Raw genomic sequence first — 21,130 nt, forward strand, 5'->3', positions numbered from 1 at the left:
GGGCTGGGACTCAGGAGGGCCCCCGCATTCACTCCTGAGTTTGCCCCGGGAGTCCCATGCTCTTGAGTGCCCTGAAAGAAAGAGGTGCTTCCCTGAAAGAAAGAAGGCAACGCTGAGGCAGGCCAAAGGCACCCCAGTTACTGGACGGGGTCATTGTGAGGAGCAACTGGCTCCCCAGCATCCATCACACTGCCAGCCTTCCGCCATCAGATTTTGCCTCATGTGAACAAACACAGGAGTGAACGTTTGGGTTTGTCGTTGGGTTTGACCCTGAGGATCTCAGCCCCGGCCTCCTTTTGCCTGGAATTCCCGGACGTTTATTCTCTGACCCAGCCAAATAAGACTTTGGCAGGGGTAGCCACGTACCCAAGGAAGGACGGAGGCCAAGCCCCCATTTGGGGGACAGGGCAGGTTGCCTGGAGCCAGGCCGGGAGTAAGCTGGTGGGGAAAGGGGTTGCCTGCAGCAGCACAGAAGCATCCGCACCTGCCTCCGCTCTGGCGCTGCTGGGTGCCAGGTGAAGGTCATGCCTGGCTGCGAACAGGGCAGAGCCCGGGCGCCTCCTAGGGCCAGGCTCCATGTTCCAAGCAGAGTGAGAAAGAGGCATCAGCAAGTGAAAGCAGATGGAGGAACACTGGAGGGCAAAGGAAGCTAGTCCAGGAAGAGGGGCAAAGCTGGGTTGCAATTATGTCAGCCTGCTGCACTGATGGGGTCCTTTCCAGCTCATTAGCCAGTTCATGGCACGGGAATGGGGACTCCTTATGGTCTGTCAGGCAGGGACGATGGAACAGATCTTAGGAACTCTGTGTGGTCCTGACTTCCCAGCTGTCCCTTAGCCCAGCCTCCCTCTGGGGGCCGCACCATCAAAAGGAGCTAAAGCCAGGCCTGAGTCCCAGCACTAAACCCATTCCCACTCAGTCACATCACGCCCGGCCTGTCCCTGCGCCTGCCCAGGCCAAAGATACACTTGTAGGGATTTAAATCTTGCCTGATCATTTATTTGTCAGCTTCACTAATTAAGCAATGTTAATTTCATTTACTGAAAATGGAAATTCATCCACCTCATTTCTCCCTGTTCATCCTCCACACACAAAATCCATCACTCCTCGGCTGCAGGCTGCGTAAAATTTACAGGACTAATTATGTTGTCAGGTCTCTTTGTAAATACAGTCCATAAAGGCCACTGTGCTTGCTGGGTTGTAGTGCAAGGGCATTGCTGTTGTTAGTTTAATTACTGGTTAGTTATTTAGGTTCTCAAATGTTTGCCTCATTTTCCCTAAATCAAATTAAATGTCCCGCTTGATGTATTCTGTCTCCAAGGCTTTGCTCTTACTTCCCACACTGTTTAAATATGAATTCTAATTGGATGAGAGTGCTTGGAGAAGCCCAGCTGCCTGGGATGCTGAGCCCAGCCTGGCACCATGGCCTCTGCGCCATGCTGGGGGGTTGGAACCCTCTCGCACTGATGTCCTTTCTTGGGGCAGCCTTGGGGTGGTACCCTGCCTTTGGGGACTATGAAACCCAAGGGGCATTTCTGTTCCTGAAGTCCAAGGTGGCAGGGCTGGGGTGTAGGAAACCGAGGGAGGATTTCATTATTGTCATCGGAAGTGCTGAGGATCATTGCATCCACTCTCCTGACTTCTGGAGGGACAGCTTCCAAAACACCCCAGGAAAAGGTGCCATCTATGGGGGCACCTTCTTCTGATTTTTAAAAGTGGGGTTTGGGTCGGCCTTCCCCAAATGCCTACAGAATTAGTGTCCTATTACTGCTATAACAAATGACCACAAACCTCATGGCTTAAAACAACATGAACTTATTATCTCACAATTCTGGAGGTCAGAGGTCTAAAATGGATTTCACTGAACAAGAATCAGGGATTGGCAGGGCTTCATTATTGAAGGCTCTAGGGGAACATCCATTTCCTTGCCTTTTCCTGCTTCTAGAAGCTGCCCACATTCCATGGCTTGTGGCTCCCTTCCAGCTAGCAATTGCATCATTCTGACATTTGCTTCTGTTGTTACATCTCCTTCTCTGACTCTCCTGCCTCCCTCTTTCCCTTATAAGAGCCCCTGTGATTACATTCGGTCCACCCAGATAATCCAGGATAATCTCCCCATCTCAAGGTCTTTAACTTAATCACATCTGTAAAATCACTTACTGTACAAAGTAACATATTTATAGGTTCTGGGGATTAGGACATGGATATCTCTGGGGGGCATTATGCAGCCTACCACAGCCCCCCTCCATGTGCCACTTGTATGACTTTAAAGGGAGTCATTAAACAGCTGCTGCCTTAGAGTCAGCCCTGAATGGGAGGCCACGTAAGAGAGGAGGGGGTTTGCTGTCTGAGGCTGGCTCAGTATCCTTGTCTTTACAGCTTGTCATCTATTTCCCTGTGCTCACTGACCTGGCTTTAGCCTGATGCGCCAACATGCCCTCTGCCTGTCCAGCTCTCCCTGAATCCTGAGCAGGAGCCCAGGCTTCTCCTGACAGCCAGAACTCTCTACGATGTAGAGTGGTTACTTGCAGGGCAAAGATAGAGCTGGGGGGCTGAGGCCCCCACTGGTGATTGCCAGTTCAAGAAGTCATCCATCCATGCTCCTCACTGGGCCCTAGCAGAGGGAGCTGAGGGCAGTGAGAGGTCTATGGTGGAATTAAGCTATCCCTCCCCTGAGGCTATGGCTTTCTGAGAACTGCCAGATGAGGCACTAGAACAGTGATGGCGAACCTATGACACGCATGTCAGCACTGACACGCGTAGCCATTTCTGATGACACGCGGCCGCATGCCGAGGATGAAACATTTGCTGCTCCTGAGGATGAAACATTTGCGACTAGAGTCTTGGAGTTAGTTTTTTTCCTCAAAGTGACACACTACCCGAGTTATGCTCAGTTTTTTGGCGAAGTTTGACACACCAAGCTCAAAAGGTTGCCCATCACTGTGCTAGAAGGTGGTTGATTCTCCTCTTCCAAATCTTGTGGATCATTGAAGACCAAGTTAGAGAGGCCTTAGAGATTACCCAGCAGAGCAGGGTTAGCAGGAGGCAACCCTCCCCCTGGAGAGAGCAAGCTTGCTGGGCCCTGGCAGGCCATGTTTACTCCGTCCTTTGGGGGAGAGGGCCCTCTTCTCAACCAAAGGCTGCCTTAGCATAGGGCCCCCAAGATGGAGGGTGGCTCTAGCCTTCCCCCTGCCCAGCTCTGGCTCTTCTGAGCTTGGAAAGGGTCCTGGGCTGGTGGCAGGAGAGCTGGACTTGAGGGCTTGGGACTGGATTCTGTTCAGTGACTGCACTGTCAGGATGGGCACCAAGTGTGCAAAGAATGAAAGACAGAGTGGGAAGCTCTCCCTTGACATGGGGCAACCAGGGAGGAGGAACTCTGCAGAGTGGTCCATGGTTGACCACCAAAAGCTGTGCCCAGGCCAGAAGGATGGCACCGTGGCCTGTGGAAGCCAAACTGGCTGGTCTGGGACTTCTTGATTCTGGGAGCATGCCTAGAGCTAGGGCTCAGGCTGCAACTGGGGATTATGGGGCCAGGGGGTATGGGGAAATGCCCAGAGGTGGCTAGTTTGAGACATCTATAGACAATTCCATGTTAGTCCAAACTGAACCCCTGTCCTTGGCTGGGGGTCTGGGAGCCACATAGGCATCATGCAGGCATCTAAGAACAGCAGCCTGCCCCTTGCCTAAGGCATCTGAACCTGCTCTGAAGATACTGCTCCTTCCCAAACCCGCCCACATTCATCATGTAGCAATTTTTTGAGCTGCATCCTTTCCTGTACCCCAGGGACAATAAGGAGAATGACGGTCAGTCACTCAGATAAGCTTGGTCACCTTTACTGGTCGTTAGATCCTCCCAGGAACCCTGAGAAAGGGTAGAGCAAGTCTTATGATCCCATTTCACAGACAGAGAAGATGAAGCCAGAGAAGAAGCCCACTCTCTGGAGAGGCAGAGCAGGGCAAGGCTTGTCCATCTGGTGGGGAAGGGGCACAGGGGCTTCCTGGCAGGGCAGCTGGATGCTCCAACCGCAGAGGCCCATCTTCCCCGGGACAGATGACTTCATGAAGCAGAGCCGGGGCATGCTGCTGCTCTACAGCATGAAGAACCCCAGCTTCCCTGAATACACCTTCAGCAGCGAGAGCGGCATCATGTGTCTCGACATGCACATGGACCACCCCTACCTGGTGGTGGTGGGCCACTATGACGGCAACGTGGCCATTTACAACCTCAAGAAGCCCCACTCCCAGCCCATCTTCCGCAGCTCGGCCAAGTCTGGCAAGCACACGGACCCTGTATGGCAGGTCAGTCTCAGACCAGGAGGGGAGACGTGGGTATGGATGAGTAGTGTGTGGGCCTGGGGACCACTGAAGAAGGGACTTTGGGGAGGAGAGGGCCACAGACAAGGGGGTGGGGATAACAGAGGCCAAGGGTGTGAGAAGGGGCAAAGAAGGGCAGAAGTGAGAGTCACAAGGTAAGAGGGTCTGCAGTAAGAGCTGTGTCTGCTGCCCCAGAGCTCCCATCAAAAAGGCCATCCACTGGCCAGTTTTTCTCAGTGGTTAGAGCATCAGCCCACGGACGAAAGGGTCATGGGTGCAATTCCCGGTCATGGGTGCAGGTTCCTGGTAGGGGCAAGGGTGGGAGGCAACTAATTGATATGTCTGTCTCACCTGATGTTTATCTATCTATCTCCCTCTCCTCCCTCCCATTCATTCTCTAGAAATCAATGGAAAAAATATCCTCGGGTGAGGATTTAAAAAGAAAAGGGCCCATCTGTCTGCTAAGGTTGTCTTAGGTATGGTGATTAGTGACCAGAGCCTGTGGCTAGAAGCCTCCAGGGCCTGACAGGCCTCTGCTGAGTATGTCTAGGGCTCCAGTTCCCTGTCTGTGGGGTTCCTCAACTCCCCACAAGGCTCTCCTCTGCCATCTGGGCTAGATTTGGGGGAACTCCCAGACAGGGGTGGGTGCTGCCCATTGCCCACCCTCTGAGTGGGACTATAAGGCCTGGTAGGCAAGGTCTGACCCTGAGGCTTCTCTGTAGCACCACACTTCTCCAGACAGACATAGAATGGGCCCATTACCTGGACATGGGGTCTAGATTTCACCCCATCTTATTACACTGGGAGTGGATTTCATTTCATGGTTTTGCTCTCATGGCTCTGGCTTTCCAGGCCCTTCCTCACTGTTTTCCAAGGTCCCCTTCCTTCTGAGGCTGTGTACCCTGACCTCATGGGCAGGTCTGGGAGAATCTGGGGATAGATTTTTGCCTCAAGTTGCCCCAGGCCTCTGGCTCATCAGACAGTGCTGGGACTCCGTCTTCTCATATTCTTCTGCCCCCTGCCCTGACACAGTCTGCAGTCAGGCTCTGCGCCCCTGCCTCTTCTGGCCCTGAGCTCCCTGAGTCATGTGGACACCTACCTGCTCCAGGTACTGGCTCTCAGCTCTCAGACAGGCCTGAGCAGAGGGAGGACTGTCCAGGCACAGGACATGGTGCTCTTTCAGCTTCATCCTTCACCCAGAGCCGGGGCAGCGGGAGGGAAACAATGCCCCCCCCCAACTACATACTCCCCAACACACACGCACTACTCTCCAGGGGTGCAGAGCTTGCAGCCTCGGAGTTTCTCTATTAAAAACGCACCTCCCAGTTCATTGTCTCCATCCAGAGATGTCTGCAGGGTTTTTATGCTCTCAGATAGTCCAGGGCTAAGCACGGAGCATCTCTGGTTGGCCTGACCACCCTCTTCAAGCCAAGGAGAAGGCCAGGAGCCAAGGCCAACCACCCTGCTCCCACTCTGCTATGTTCTCTAAGTCAAATAGCAGGTTGGGGAAAGAAACGGGGCATGCAGAAGCCACATTCTCCCTCTCACTGGGCAGGTGCCAGGGAGACTGGAACCCATCTGGAGAGGGTGGCCTTCAGCTCTCCCACCATCCTGTCAGGAAAACAGGGCTGCTGCCTTTGCAAAACTGAAGACTCAGAGTTCTTGGCTGGAATCATGGCTTGGGACATGGGAGGGGCCTGCCTGTCTCTCACTAGTTTACTCACTTCCTGCTTCCTTCTTTCCCTCATTTCCCAGCATGCCCCCCCCCCGCCCCCCCTCCCCCCCCCCCCCCGCAGCCTTCCTCATTCATCCATTTGGTAACTCTTCTCTGTTTGCTCCTCTGGGAGCTGAGGATGCTTAAGGGCTTGTTCTCTGGAGTTCCTAGTGGGTAGATAACCATAGCCACAGGCTGAGCAGGACAGGAGGGGGCACTCAGATTGTCCGGGATGGGGAGCAGGGCCAAGAGAGCCAGGGAGGTCTTTCTAGAGGAAGCAACACCTGAGCGGAATTGTGAGGGATGAGAAAGTATTAGTAAGATGAAGAAGGATACAAAGGGGTCACAGGTGCAATGACACGGGGGCATCAAGCAGAGTGGCCTGCTGGACAACAGCACATCATTTGGCGCACGTGTGAGAGACAGGGACGGGGAGCAGGACCTGGGACAAGCACAGATACCATCCACAAGTGTGCTTCTCTGGCAGGTTAGAACCTTGGACTTTGCATGTTGGTGGTTGCAAATGAAGTGTTTGTACGGAAGCCCAATATGTTAAAAAGATGAGAGTGGAGCTGCACTGGTAGGATCAGGGTCCCACTTGTTTGAGGGCCCCTTGTCACTCCCTGTCCCCTGAGGTGCTTTCCCCAGACTCCTGAGATTTCCCCCCAACACAGTTTGAAAATCACTGCCCAGCCATCAGGGGAGTTTGGGCAGAGGAGTAATGCAGTTATGTTTGAGTTTGGGAGATTTCCTCTGGCTCTTGCATGAGAAATCTTGAAGCCCAAGCTAGGACAGAGGCAATGCAGAGAGAAATGAGAAGATAGAGTCCAGAGCTGTTGAAGCAGTAAAACCAATAGAAGGAAACAACTGATTTCATATGGGAAAGGGAAGAATTGGTGATGCTGCCTGGAGCTCTGATTTATGGTGCCCAGGACTTGGTTTGGGGTGCCCAGTATGGCATCTGTAGAAGTGGGAAATGCAGAAGAGGAACAGGTTTGGCCAGAAGTTAATACAAGGTGCCAGAGGAGGGGTCCTACAGCCAGTTGGCCATATGAACCTGGAGCTTGAAGGAGAGCCAGGCTGGTGAGTGAGATAGAAGAGACATCAGAGCCTAGGTCCTTCTCAAAGGGACTGTGTCTCAGGGATACTAAGGAGGTTATTTTGGATCTCTAATGCCAGGCTGGGGCAGATGGACTTTGTTCTGTTGGCAGCAGGGAGTCATGGAAGGTTTTGGAGCCAGGAAGAAAACTGTCCATTTAAAGAGGACTGGGTTCCTGTCTCATGACACAGGCTACTTCCCTGGGGAGCCCGCCTGAATAGCCCAGCCCTGTTCATGCCCCACTGTGAAGCCTCAACTAGCCACACTTTGCTGGGTGTGTGTGTATGTGTGTGTTCTGTACAGCACTGGGGAAGGTGGTAAAAAGGATAAATGAGCACAAATTGGGGTCAAGCAGGTTTGCCCTAATCAGATAAGGCAGAAGAGAAAGAAGCTGTTAAGCAGCCTCCATCTCCTCCCTACCACCTGCTTCCTGGGCATTCATTCATTCTCTTAACCCCACTCACTACCTGTACCCCCACACACTTTATTCCTACCCTCCCACCTCTACCCCAGGAGTGTGTGTGTGACTTGCACACACTTACACACATACACACTCACTTGCAAATGCACACACCACCCCCCATTGGGCATCAGGCTGCTAAGTGGGGTGTGAAATACAATTTCCATGCATGCTGGCGGCTGCTCATTAAACACTTCCTTTTGCAGCTCCCTAGCGCCTATTACAGCCTGGCCTTTGACACCCCCATTCCCTCCCCTCTTTAAAGAGACTACCTTTACACAGAGGGGAAGTGGTCTCAGCGTCAGGGCTAGCTCTGACTTGTGGCTCACAGGCTCTGTGGTGTTCTAGGCCCCACAGTGAAAGCGCAAAAGAGTGGCTGCCTTTCTGCAGCTCCGATCAGCCAGGCCTGGGTAGTGGCTGTGGAGGCGCAGTCCCTTCCTTCTCCCCTGTCAGTACCCCTCCACAGTCATGGTGACAGCTGTGGTTACAAGCATGGCACTGGGTTCCTGCCCTCCCTCACTGGGCCTCTGCTTGAGACAAGGGAAGGGACCATGGTCCCAGCATGGGAGGTCTGGAGGGAGCAGGAGGATGGAAAGCTTCAGGCACCCGGCCCCTCCCCAGCCCTCTGGGACATGGCTTAGCCCAGCCTCCACATCTGGCAACAGAAACTTGAGCCTCAAGCGTGTCATCTTCATAAGACAACAGCTCAGTCTCCAAAACACTTTCCCATATGTTTGCTTCTGGCCCTGAGAAGATGGGTGGGGCAGGATTATTAACCCCAATTTGCAGATGGAGAAATGCAGCTCAAATCTGAGCTTTGAGAGAAAGATTCTGGGAGCAGGAGCTAGTGGTGAAGTGAAGGTGAGAAGAGAGGAAAGACTGCCTAGAAAAGGCTAAGCCTGGAAGAGGAGATCGGGGAGGGGGAAACAGGGGAAGCCAGCTGCAGAACATTTGCACCCCAATTCCTAGGATGATAATGATAATGAGGACATCAGCTAACATTTGTTGAACACTTAATATATGCCATGTTCTGACCTAAGGGCTTCACGTTTATTATCTAATGTTTCCTTACAATAAACCTGTGCTGTTACGGTTCCTGTTTCAAAAATGAGGAAACTGGGCGGGGGCCCTGTCCTTTCCAGGCCCTGTCTACGGGAGGAGGTTGAACCAACCCAGGGAGGAATCGGGCACCTCCACCGACAGGCCAGTGCCCTGACTTGGCACTGTTGCCCCGGGATAGTCAGGGCGAGAGGGATAAGAGAGACAGGGATGGGGAGGAGGGAGGGTGGGCCAATCGTGGGGCGCTGGGAAATGGGCTTCCAGAACTTGCTTCTGAAGCTCAGATAGGTTCTTGAGGGAGCCCTGCTCAGCTCACAGGCCTAACACAACACTCACTCGGAGTCCCAGAGCTCACAGTTTGAATGTTTCAGGTCAAGTGGCAGAAGGATGACATGGACAACAACCTTAACTTCTTCTCTGTGTCATCTGATGGCAGGATCGTGTCTTGGACGCTCGTGAAGGTGCCTGTTTCCCAGAAGGGGTAACGCGGGGGTGGATGGGGAATGGGGGAGGGGAGCTGATTGGAAAAGGGATACCCCCCAACCCTGCTGATCCATCCCTGTCTATGTGCCCTCCCCATCCTCTCTGTGACTGCAGAGTGAGCTGGTTCACACAGATGTCATCAAGCTGAAGGTGGAGGGCAGCACCCTGGAAGGTCCAGAGGGGCTACAGCTATACACAGTGGGTAGGAGCCTCAGCTCACTCACATCCAGGCCTGGCCACAGCACTCAGGCCGGTCAGTGACGGGGGCCCTCCCCAGTACTGAGTACTCCCTCCTCCACTTGAGCTGGAGCTAGGACTGGAGGTAATGGGAAGCCTGGCCTGGTCTGCCCAGGCCTTGGCTGTTTGCAGACCCTCCCAGTTTATGCAGGTCCCATCCCTGCTTGCAGCCCCTGTTCCTGTTTATGCAGATCAGGTGCTGTTATGCAGATCCAACCCTGTTTATGCAGATCAGGCCCCTGTTTTCCCAGATTCTGTCTCTGTTTACTCAATCCCCACCCTGTTTATGCAGACTACATCCCTGTTTGCACAGACAACGTCCTTGTTTGCAGACCCTGTCCCTGTTTACCCTGACCCTGACCCTGTTAAACTCAATCCCTGCCTTGTTTACCCAGGCCCCATTCCTGTCTGCAGAAGTCCTGGCCGTTTGCAGAGTCCCAACTGCTTGGGACCAGCAGCAGGCCAGAGGGCCGGTTTCTGTTTGCCTTGCTGGCCACAGCCTCACAGGGGCTGGCTCAGGCTGTCCTGGGAGCCTGCTGTGGAGGGGAGGTGCCTCCTGCTCAGGACCCGGCTAAGGTTGCTCCTCTTTTCCCAAGGCTGTGGCACTGCTTTTGACTTCCACAGAGAGATCGACTACATGTTCCTAGTGGGCACAGAGGAGGGAAAAATCTACAAGGTGAGGCATTCTGGCCCCTGTGCCAGCTCCTTACAGGGTGGCTTAAACCTGAATACTCCCGGAGCTTAACATTCTCAACAGATCCTATTCTGACAGATCTCCGTGCTCATCAGTTCTAGAAGGCTTCTTGGGGGAAGAGAATGTATTTCTTGAGCTGATTGGGTGGCAGGAAGGACTGGCTGCAGGAAAGGGGAGGAAGAACCGGGGTGACTTTAGCCCAGCTCAGCATCTTTCCCTCAGGGCCCGCCCTCCCTTCCTGAAGGGGTAGAGGTGGGAGTGGGAGTAGAACATTCTGGGAAGATTTCCTGGCGTAGATCTGAACTTGAGCTGAGCTTTGAAGGCCAAGTAACAAGAAAAATTATCTCTGAATATCGGGTGCGTCCCAGTCGCCAGGATGAAACTTCATGGCCAGTTTCCGCAGGTCTGTGTTAGTAGGTGAACATCCTTTGAACCTCTCCATCCATCCAGAAATAACTCTACTGCAAGCTTTCCTTAGGCTTAGAGACCAGAATGTTAATTACAGGCAGCCTCCCGGGAGCCCCTGAGGCCCAGCCAGAGCTGGTCTGAATGCAAAAGAGGTCCCCACCCCCTCTCCACCCCTCCCAGTGGTGGCCCAGGAGGGAATGAGACTAGTCAGTCACATGTCCAGGAGGGAGGGTCTAGGGACTTGCTGGTCAGGGCAAGAAACGGAATGGGAAATCATGAAATGGGGATCTGTTCCTGTCTCTGCACCTGCTCTTACCTGGGCAAGGTGGGAGGTTTGTCATTGTTGAAGGATTCTGTCTGTGGGCTGCGGATGAACCCAGGGCTCTGTCTGTCCACAGGCCTTGGCCTGGACACAGGACCTCCAGACCTACTCTGCCTTGGCTCAGAGAAAAAGGCCTTTTCTCCTGGCCTGGAATCTGCTGGGCAGACACAGCACTTTCCCCCACCCTCCAGGAAGGCTCCCCCGCCCACCCCAACCCACAGGCCGCTAAGCCCCTTCTTTCTCTGGGATGTGTTGTGGGTGAGAAGAGCAGCTAGGGCTTAGCCCCAGCTTCTCTATGATAGTGAGGTGGGATAAGGACAGGAGAAGTTTCAGGTTCTGATCCTCCAGGGACTCTAAGGAAGTGTGGCTGCTGACCTCTCTTTCATACCTGACCCCTGACCCCTTACTCAACCCCCAGTGCTCGAAATCCTACTCCAGCCAATTCCTGGATACCTATGATGCCCACAACATGGCAGTGGATGCTGTGTCCTGGAACCCATACCACAGCAAGGTCTTCATATCCTGCAGCTCCGACTGGACAGTGAAGATCTGGGACCACACCGTCAAGTGAGGGGCCTGCCCCTGGCCGTGCCCTGCCTCAGGCTCCACCCTGGGCTGGGGCCTATGGGTTCTGGCAGTGGGAACCTTCTGTGTCATGGACTTTCCACCCCTCCACCACTGCAGGACCCCCATGTTCATCTATGACCTAAATTCAGCCGTGGGTGATGTGGCCTGGGCACCATACTCTTCTACTGTGTTTGCTGCAGTCAGCACCAATGGGAAGGTGAGTGTCTTCTTTCTGACCTGCTGAGCCGCTCCTGGAGATAGGATGAAGTATCCCATGGTTTTCCTCCTGGGAGCACACTCTGTGCCCAGCCCAGGTCGGGGAAGACAGGATGGAAGGACTATCTGTGTATACTCAAGGGCCAGGCCACCCAGGGCCCTGTCAGAAGAGAAACTTCATCCCATGAGGCCTCGAGCAGAAAATGCGGCTATTCATCTTGAAGGCGAGAGGACTCTGGGGAATGAGATGCCATGAGGAGCAGTTATCTTCTCTGAGGCCCCTGGGTGGGAGCTACAGATGGCAAGTACCAGCTTGACGTAAGGAAAAACTTACGAGCCAGAGTTGACCTGTGATTAAAATAGTGTCTAAAGGTGGTAAGTCCCCATCCCTGGAAGTGTGCGAGTTGAGTCTGAGAAGGGGAGATGGGAGTTCAACACCGAGAACTGGTAAGAGCTCAGCAAAAAATACTTTGTAAGAAAATTGTGAGATGCAGTCCCATTTCCCTTGTGGACTTTAATATAAACTGAGAGGCACCTACCCAAGGGAAGAATATAGTGATTAAGGCATCCTGTTAAAGTCTGTCAGTCATCTGTGTGCTGAACAGATGCTTACTAAGGGCCAACTCTGTCGTCCCACTCCAGGCCAGGGCCTGGTGAATCAGGTCCCTGCTCTCATGGAGCGTATATTCTAAGGAAGGGAAGAGACAAAAAGCAACAACAAATTCCCATAGCCTTAAGTGCTAGGCAGAAATTAAAAGAGGATGATGTGCATGCAAATGTTCATAGCAGCATTCTTAATGGTCAAAAGGTGGAAAGAACCCAAATGTCCATCAATTGATGACTGGATAAACAAAATGTATATCCAAAAGGATTATTATTCAGCAATAACAAGACCTGCTACAATATTGGGTGAACCTTGAAAATATGCTTAATGTAAGAATCCAGTCACAAAAGACCACACATTATATGATTTTATTTATATTTGTCTAAATAGGCAAATCTATAGAGACAGGAAGTAGATTTGTGGTTGTCTAGGGTTGGGGGTGGTGATGGGAGAAAATGGGGAACGACTGCTAATGGGCACAAGGGTTCTTTCTGGGGTGATGAATATGTTCTAAAATTGGTTGTGGTGATGGCTGCATAACTGAATATACTAAAAAGCAAGAATTCTGTACTTTAAATGGGTGAATTATATCTCAATAAAGCTGTTATGTTTTCGCAAGAGAGTGATGTAAAAGAAAAGGACTGGGTGGTCTCTTAAATAGAGTGGTCAGGGAAAGCTTCTTCCGAGAGGTGATATTCAAGCTGAGAGGTGAATAACAAGAAAGCTCCAGCCACATGCAGATGGGGGAAGGGAGGAGCAGCGGTATCCCACACGTGGGAATAGCTAGTGCAAATGTCCTGAGGTGAGAATGCGTTTGAGGGGCTTAAGGAATAGGCAGGCAAGTGTGGCTGGGGTCTAGTGAACAAAGGGGAAAGAGTATGAGGTGAGAGTGGAGGATCTCGAGAAAGGAATCTGGATGTTATGTATAGTGCCAAGGGAGGCTACTGGAGGATTTTAGATTGTTTATAACGGTAAGTCTGGCAGCTGCATGGAGGATGGGATTGTAGTAGGAGGGCAAGAGTGGAAGCAGGGAGTCCGGTTAGGACACTGCCACAGCTGTCCAGGCAGAAGGTGCTAATGGTTTGGACATAGGGCCTGGTAAAAACAAGAGCAAACATTTGTTGAGCACTTATCTGACAAGCACTATCTGAATACCTTACATATATTAACTGGTATGAACCCTGACTCTGCTACTTACTAGCAAGTTAGCCTTAAGAGCCTCTATCCCCTCATTTATAAAATGGAGATATCAGAATCTACCTTATAGAGTGGCTGTGAGGATTATTAGATAACACAAACCATGTACCATGCTTACCCAGAGTCTAGGACATAGTAAGTGTTCAATAAATAAATGGTAGCTGCTATTATTGTTAATTCTGCATAGACTTACATTTTCTCCTAAACTTTTATTTTCATTTCCTCAACCACAGGAAAAACATAAAGAGACACAAATTCCCTCTCTACAGCTTCTAGCTCTAGTGTGCTAGGCTTCTATCCTGTTTCCCCAAAGGCCAGGGGTGCCCCCCTGCCCTTCCCAAGCAGGATTGGCCACACAGGCCCATGAGCCCCTAAAGCCCCATTAGCCCTAAGTGTGCTGACACCCACCTCTCCACAGACCCACGTGTTTGACTTATCCATCAACAAGTACGAGGCCATCTGCAATCAGCCTGTGGTGGCCAAAAAGAAGAACAAGATCACCCATGTGCGGTTCAATCCCGTCCACCCCATCATCATTGTGGGCGATGACCGTGGGCATGTCACCTGCCTCAAACTCTCACCCAATCTGCGCAAGATGCCAAAGGTATGCTTGGGAAGTTTGGGCTACCAAAAGAAATAGTCTCCAGGGCAGTGGGGGATGGGAGAAATGGGAGGAGCCAGGGGGTGATCCCCAGGTTTGTGGCTTGAGAGACCCAGGGTAAGGGTGATGCCACAGCCCACATGAGGAGCATAGGAGAAACAGGTTTGTGGGGAGACAATGATTGGACATGCTGAACCTGAGTTTCCTGTGGGGCCCCAGGTGCAGATCCAGTGAGTAGGTGACCATGTGGGTCTGAAGCCTGGAGGAAGCACAGGGGCACCGTCGGCTTGTTTGGTGTAGACCAGGTCACCCAGGCAGGGTGCTTGGGGCTTAGTCACTGGCTGGGCTTACACAGGCTTCAGCTCCAGCGGTCCCTTGCTGGGAACTGTGGGACCACACAGGGAAGAAGGAAATGAGCCATGAGGAGGATAACTAGGTCAGCAGCCAGCCAGTCCTCCTTTTGAGCTCTGGTTCTTTTCCGAGATATCTAATGATCTGGAGACCCTACTCAGAGCCCAAGGGCCCCAAATACAAGCCATGTTGCCCAGAGCCCTGATCTCCAAGTCTACGGTAGATCTCCAAAGTCCAGATTCAGACTTAAGAACCCAGGCTTAGAATCCAGAGCCCAAGGGCCCAACTTAAAAACCAAAGCTCAGGAGCTCAGAGTTCAGTCCTGCCCACTTGGTTGCTAAGAGAGGAAATGGAGCTTGTTTTCTGGGCCAGGAGCAGAGGTGAGCCAGGGCTGGGCCAAGTTGCCCTGATGACTACACTTTGTCGTTGCAATTTGAGGCATTTACTGCAGTTTGAGGCAAGGGCAGGGGCCTGTCATTTTTAACAACTGACACCTGCCCCTCTGCACCCCTACCAAGCCAGAGGCCACTGCACCATCCCTCTGGTGCTGGCCTGTTCTCTTCCCTTCCAAGGCCAGGGAGGCAAGGGCTGGAAGTTTGGCCCGGCCTGTAATTGTAGCCAGCTGGGGGAGGGGCTGGACTTGGCTATAAATACTCAGAAGGCTGCTAAGCGCCTGCAGCTGTGGCCCAGAGGCTGTGGTGGGCTGGGGCTGGGGGTGGGGTGGTCGGGTGTGGCCAAGTTCTTTGCTGAGCCCAAGCTAGTTGGCCTCAAGGAGAGGGAAGGAGGCAGCACAATTAGTGGAACAGATAAAATCTGCTCTTAATTTACTGAGGAGAGAGACCCGGGCTTGAGCTGGCAGAGCTGGACAGCCTGTGAGAGACATGATGGTCATCTCTTGGGGTAGGGGGTCAGTCCTCATGAGATGAGGGTGGTAGATCTGGGTGGGACCTGCTCTGCCCACTCTGACCCAGAGAGGCCAGGATCTCCCAGTCAGATCCAACTCCTCTCAGAGCAAGCGTGTCATGCCTGGGAGAGCTGGGCTCTGTGTATCTGGTGACCTGAGAACATGGGTACCTTGGGATTAGAGGACCTGAGTATGTGCCAACTGAGAGCTGATACTTGGGTGGACTGGAGGTTCCTGTGAAACTGCCATCCTATCAGCAGCCACATGACTGGTGCAGACAGAAGTCCCCTGGTCATTGCTCCTGACCCTCCTCTGGGGCTGCAGCCCCCTGCCCTTCCCAAGCAGGACTGGCCACACAGGCCCAACTTCTGGCCCAGGGAGCTTCCATGGGAAGCTTGTCAAAGGTCAAGGACTATCTTGCCCTAACTACTGTATGTATAGGTGGGAAATGGAAGTTTAGAAAGGCAAGGGACTTGCCCAAAGTCATGTAGGGGGTTAATGGCAAAGCTGGAACTAAAGCCAGGTCCCCTACCTCCCAGGGGATGGGATGAGGCCAAGAAGAGAACATGAACTTAATTTGGGAGTGTGGGAAGGAGAGAAAAAGACATCTTTGTCCTCTGCCTTGAGAGTAAAGAGGTAAACTGGGTCATACCAAAGGCAGTGGCCCGCAAGGGGAGGGAAGACAGGTTTGGGAGCAGGTGCAGGGGTCACACCAGGAGGAAATCAGAGCTCCAAATGGTGTCAGCAGCCAGGATGAGGCCAGGAAGGGGCTGCTGGCCTTGCACTCTCTCCCACCTCACAGCCCAGGCCAGATCCAGGCGGGGCTCTCAGCAGGCAAGGCCGGGGCAGGTGCCAGTGAGCACAGGTGGCTGAGAGGGCAGGGGCTTGGAGCAGAGGGAAGGCAGAAAATGGCAGCCCCAGCCTAGCCCACACCCCACTTTCTGGACAGAAAGGATAGGACTGGTGCTCGTCTGCCAAGGACCTCTCGAGGCCTGAGAGTGACACACACCCCAGTGTCCCAACTCTTTTTCTCAGGGCTCAGCTTACCAGCTAAAGCATTAGAGTGCTCTGTAGAAGGGGTGAGGGGTCATACACCCAGGATCTGCTTCTCTGGGGAAGTCTCAGCTGAAGGACATCTAGAATCATATGGCATATTCCAACTGCCCTCCTGGGTCTCCTGATACCTTCCCCCGATCCTGGGTATGTCTGACACAGCAGGCCTGGCTCCAAATAGCACCCCACTCCCAACCTGACCTAAAGTATTGGCTTAGAATGCTAGGTGAAGGGTGTCTGTGGTTTTTTCACACCCCTCTCCCTCAAACACACACCTCTTAGCTCCATGTCCGAACGCAGGGACCTTCCTGTGGGAAGGGTAGTCCCAATAGTCATAAGTTCTACCTCTTCCCAGGCTTTCAGCTCCCCCTGGCTTAAACGCTTGTTCCTCTGAGGGTCAGTGGGTGGACACCCTCCCCCACTCCCCCCAACATTGAGACCCTATGTCTATGTGAGGTTCAGAGCCAGATCTGGATGCTTCTTGCAAGCTTCAGCTGGGCCGCTGTGTCACCTATCTTGAGTTGGGGAAGGATCAGGTAGGGGTGGGGAAGGCAGGATCTAGACTCTAACTGGGCAGGGGAGGGGCAAGGCACAGGTGGGGCGGGCTGGGCAGAGGCATTGCTGGGACCCAGAGAGAGGTGGCCCGTCCCTCACCGTTCCTCCCCGTGTACTTCCCTTCTCCCCAGGAAAAGAAAGGGCAGGAAGTGCAGAAGGGTCCAGCTGTGGAGATCGCAAAATTGGACAAATTGCTGAACCTGGTGAGGGAAGTGAAACCCAAAACCTAAGGTCCCTGTCCTTTTTCTTGAACCCAATACTTGTAGCCCCTGACCCTGGTACCAAGTCCAGCCTTAGCACCTAATGTGTGACCCCACCCTTGATCAGGTCCCCATTTCAGCCCTGGTCCCAGCACCTCATCCCATGACTTGACCCTCATTCACCATTATCCACTCCTACTTTGCACAAATAAACCTGTCTGGAAACCCACCCCCACCTTTAATTTTGCTAATGCAGGGCCCTCAGGAAGAGGAGAACATCTCAGGGTAGAACCATAGTTCCATTTATTATCCAGCAAACAGTGGGAGGACCAGAGGAGGGGCCCAGCCTGGACGCCCTCCCATTATTGCCAAGGATTCCAGTTTGCTTTCCCAACTGAGAGGGCCTAGAGGCACTAGGCCTAAGGAGAGAGTGGACCCAGCCCCTGGCCCTTGAGATGGAACAGAGTCCAGATGGCCCAGGCCCTAGCACCAACTCATGAACCCCCAACCTGGGCCTGTTTACCCACGGCCACCAGAGCCCCTCTTAGAGCCAGGCTGGCTAGACTCTGGGCTGCGAGGTCCAGCTCCGGACAGGCTGGACTCTGAGTTCTGGACCCCAGGCTGGCTGGATCCTGGGATCCTGATTCCAGGCTCTGGATGAGGTGGACTTAGGTCCCAGACTCCAGGCTAGGCCAGGGGCCTTCAGGGCTGCAGTAGGTAGCTGCCTTCATGGCTGGGTTTCTGGGGTGGGGGTGCCTTCTCGGGGCAGGGACCAGGGCTGGAGTTGGGACTGGATTCAGAGAGCGAGTCGATGTCAGCAGAGCGGGAGTGGCAGGCCCAGCAGAGAATGACCCAGAGGAGCAGTAGCAAGAAGCCTACCAGGCCGTTGCAGACGATGGCGATGAGGGCGCCCTGGGATATGGCTGCCCCCATGATGGGCAGCACCCTCAGACCAGCACAGACAGCGGAGCCAAAAGCGGGGTTGACTCAATGGCAAGGCCCATGCCGAGGCGGGACTCTGGTATAGCCGGTCTTCTGAGGAGGCTGTCCTGTCCACACACTCAATGATTCCTGGGCAGTAGAGATGTCCACCTACAGTGCTGAGCCTGTGGGGGGTACAGAGTAAAGGAAAGGATGGTGAGAAGGGACAGGGTGATGCCTAAGAAAGGAGACAAAAGAGCCCCCTCCCACACCTCTGGCTCCCTGGCAGAGGACCGGGTCCCAGTAGGCCCTAATACTCCATAGAGCCGATACCCCATGCTCAGGCCTGGCTCTGGGCACCTGGAGGGGGGTGTAGCCACAGTGGGGCAGCTGGAGTAGGCAGCCTGTGTCATTCTCCTTAGAACAGGTGGGCATGTTCTGGCCCTGCCCACCCAGCTTCCAGCCCTCTAAAGCACTGTGAGTGGGTGTGCCCAGGTAGCCCAGGCCTTGATCAGCTTCAGTGGGGCCTAGCCACCTCCCCACGCTCCGGACCCCAGCCAGCCAGCCAGCCCAGGAGACGGCGTGCGGAGGCGCCAGCTCACACAGAGGGAACTTGGTGGAGGCCCTGGCAGGGGTGTGTGGGGCTGTGTATCCGAGGCTGTGTACCTAGGTGTGACCTCTGTGTGGGATTGTCTCTACAGGTCAGGTGTGTGTGTCTGTGTGTGTTTGCCTCTGCAGACCCACCTCTCTATTTATGTGTCTGTGTGTGCTCATCTGTGAGTGTCTGTTGCATGCCTCGTTTCTCTCCCAGGCTGTCTCTCTGTGTATCTCTGCATCAGACTGTGTGTGTCTTTCTCCCTGTCTCTGTGTGTGTCTCGTGTCTCTCCCTTTCTTCATGGCTGTGTGTCCCCCTGTCCCTGCAGACGTGTCTCTCTTCCTTTCTCTGTGGGGTCTGTCTCTGTGGTTCCGTGCGTCTCTTTTGTGTCTTTGTGTCTGTCTCTGTGCTCTGTGAGGGTCTTTTTACCTCCGTCTCTGGGTCTCCGGGTCTGGGCCCCCGCGGCCGTGGGAGAAGGGCCCCCTTACCTGAGTGGAGCCCGGTGCACGCCCGCCGCAGGGTCCAGGGCAGCGAGATGCTGGGCGCCGACTGAGGCTCAGAGCCTGCGGGCGGCCGGTGGGGGAGGCGGGTCGGGGCGACGTTCCCTCCCCCGACCCTCCCCCTCGGCCACGCAGCCTCTGCCGGCCGCTCCCGCCGCGGCGCGACCCGGTGGCCTCTGCCGCGGGCGGTCTGCGGCGAGCGGGCGCCTCCTCCCCCTGGGGCGCCGCCTCCTCCGCGGGGCCGCTCGCTCGCGGGGCGACGGCGGCGGCGACTCGGGCACGCGGTCCAGCTGGGCTCCACGGCGTTCGGGCGGGCTCGGCCCGGCTCGGCGGACGGCGAAAACCGCGAGAGCCCCGCCTCCCGGGAGGCTGGCGGCCGGCGGCCTGTGGGGGACGCCGCCATCCCCAGCCGCTGCCGCCATTCAATTGGCTGGCGGCTCCAGGCCCACGTGCCATTGGCCCTGCGCTGGGGCGGGCCTGGCCTGGTGCAGGCGGGGGGCGGGGCGGGGCGGGCGGGGGCTGAGGGCCATTCTGCCCCATCCTTTCCCCAGGGGGCGGGGCGGGGCGGGGCGGCGGGGCCCACCTATTTGCCGGGACTTGCACCTTCCACACCCAGCATCTGAGAAAGGCCAAAGCTTCTGGGACCCCATATCCGAGGAGGCCCCCCCCTTCCACATTTGGTAGAGGTCTCTGCCTCCCCACAGCTGGGAAGAGACAACCTCCTCATCTTGAAGACTCCCTAAGGTCCCTCACGTCCACACCTGGGTGTGGAACCTGCCCCCCCACTCCAGAGGGATGTGAGCAGCTCAAGTCCAACAGAAGTTCTTTGGACACATTCACTGAATTCCCACCCAGTAGTGGTTGAGGTGTGTGCTTTGCGCTGCCGTGGGGGAGCCTGGGACAGAGGAATGGAGTACTCTGAGGGAATGGCTCAGCACCAGCTGGAATAGGCATGACTCCATCCTAGATCCTGTCCAGAGGGAAAGATCAGCTTAGGCGCTATCAGGCATGCCTTCCTACCCTACCTCACAATCCTAAGTGTTCTGAACTGGACCCTCTTCTCAACCCCATTCTACATATTCTTCATGGATGAGCAAATCCCTGAAGCTATACCATGAAGATAGTGCTCTCAAATCCAGCTTAACTTATTTCTGGAATTCTAAACTCAGATGCAAGTGCCTACCAGAATCAGGGTGGCATTGATTCCTGGTTCTGCCACTTACCCAACTTTGTGACTTTGGACAAGTTATTAACCTTTTTTAAAAAAAAATGATTTTAGAAAGAGGAAGGGGGGAAAGAAATGGGAGGTGAGAGAGAGAGAGACAGAAAGAGAGAAACACAATGAATTGTTATTCCACTTATTAATGCAGTCATTGGTTGCTTCCTGTCCAGGAATCGAACCTGCAACCTTGGCGTATTGGGACTATGCTCTAACCAACAGATACCTGGCCAAGGCTGTTAACCTCTTTTAGACTCAGCTTCCTCGTCTGTAAAATGGTTATAATAATAGCTCCTATAAGGGTTGTAATTCACTAATTCAGATACACCAGACCAACCACATTTCAGTAAATGCCAACTGATACAACCCCAAGGACTACATGGCTGAAGGACCCCTTCCCCAAATGCCATGAAATTCACATGAGATTCCTATAAATCCAAATGCTATCTTGAAAATGAGAATGGGAAGGGTAAACTAACCTGAAATATGGAGTCATCCAAACCTGAATTAGAGACTGTCTAAAAAAAATTTTTTTTTTACCCCACTGAGTTCACTAGAGTGGATTAATTTTAGTTCTGCTGCCCCTGTTACCCAGCAGGGTGGGGGCATTGTGAGCAAGATCAAATCCGTTCTAGGAAACAGAGGAGACTTATATCATTGTACATCTGAGTATAATGTGAGTGAAATTGTGACCCAGCTGCAGGAGTTCAGATTTCATACTGAAAACAGTGGGGAGCCACTGAAGAATTTTGAGCAGAGAAGTAATGTGATCATATCCAGAAATTAGAAGGATGATTTGAGCAGCTCTGTGGAAGGAAGGATTGAAAGCATTTGAGAGTGAAGGCAATGAGTAATGACGG

At 53.7% G+C, this 21,130-nt stretch overlaps 1 protein-coding gene and 1 non-coding gene across 6 annotated transcripts in view; one reads left to right on the forward strand and one right to left on the reverse strand.

The window, feature by feature from the left end:
- DNAI1 (dynein axonemal intermediate chain 1) overlaps positions 1–17,264 on the forward strand; it is a 101,122-nt gene extending 83,858 nt beyond the window's left edge. For all 5 annotated transcript variants that reach the window (XM_054726704.1, XM_054726703.1, XM_054726705.1 and 2 more), the window contains 8 exons: positions 4,049–4,296; positions 9,015–9,104; positions 9,241–9,328; positions 9,960–10,039; positions 11,206–11,354; positions 11,472–11,571; positions 13,790–13,975; positions 16,967–17,264. In XM_054726704.1, the coding sequence (XP_054582679.1) occupies positions 4,049–4,296; positions 9,015–9,104; positions 9,241–9,328; positions 9,960–10,039; positions 11,206–11,354; positions 11,472–11,571; positions 13,790–13,975; positions 16,967–17,065 (1,040 nt within the window). In that variant the 3' untranslated portion in view covers positions 17,066–17,264. The remainder of the gene's footprint in view (positions 1–4,048; positions 4,297–9,014; positions 9,105–9,240; positions 9,329–9,959; positions 10,040–11,205; positions 11,355–11,471; positions 11,572–13,789; positions 13,976–16,966) is intronic.
- Positions 17,265–17,323: 59 nt separating this feature from the next.
- LOC103286464 (uncharacterized) lies at positions 17,324–19,398 on the reverse strand. The gene is made up of 2 exons (XR_008558204.1): positions 19,040–19,398; positions 17,324–18,141 (listed from the first exon to the last, which is right to left on the reverse strand). It is a non-coding gene; the product is annotated as an uncharacterized LOC103286464 (transcript).
- Between the last annotated feature and the right edge of the window lie 1,732 nt (positions 19,399–21,130).

The sequence above is a fragment of the Eptesicus fuscus genome, chromosome 15, assembly GCF_027574615.1.
Source record: "Eptesicus fuscus isolate TK198812 chromosome 15, DD_ASM_mEF_20220401, whole genome shotgun sequence".
Classification (NCBI taxonomy): domain Eukaryota; kingdom Metazoa; phylum Chordata; class Mammalia; order Chiroptera; family Vespertilionidae; genus Eptesicus; species Eptesicus fuscus.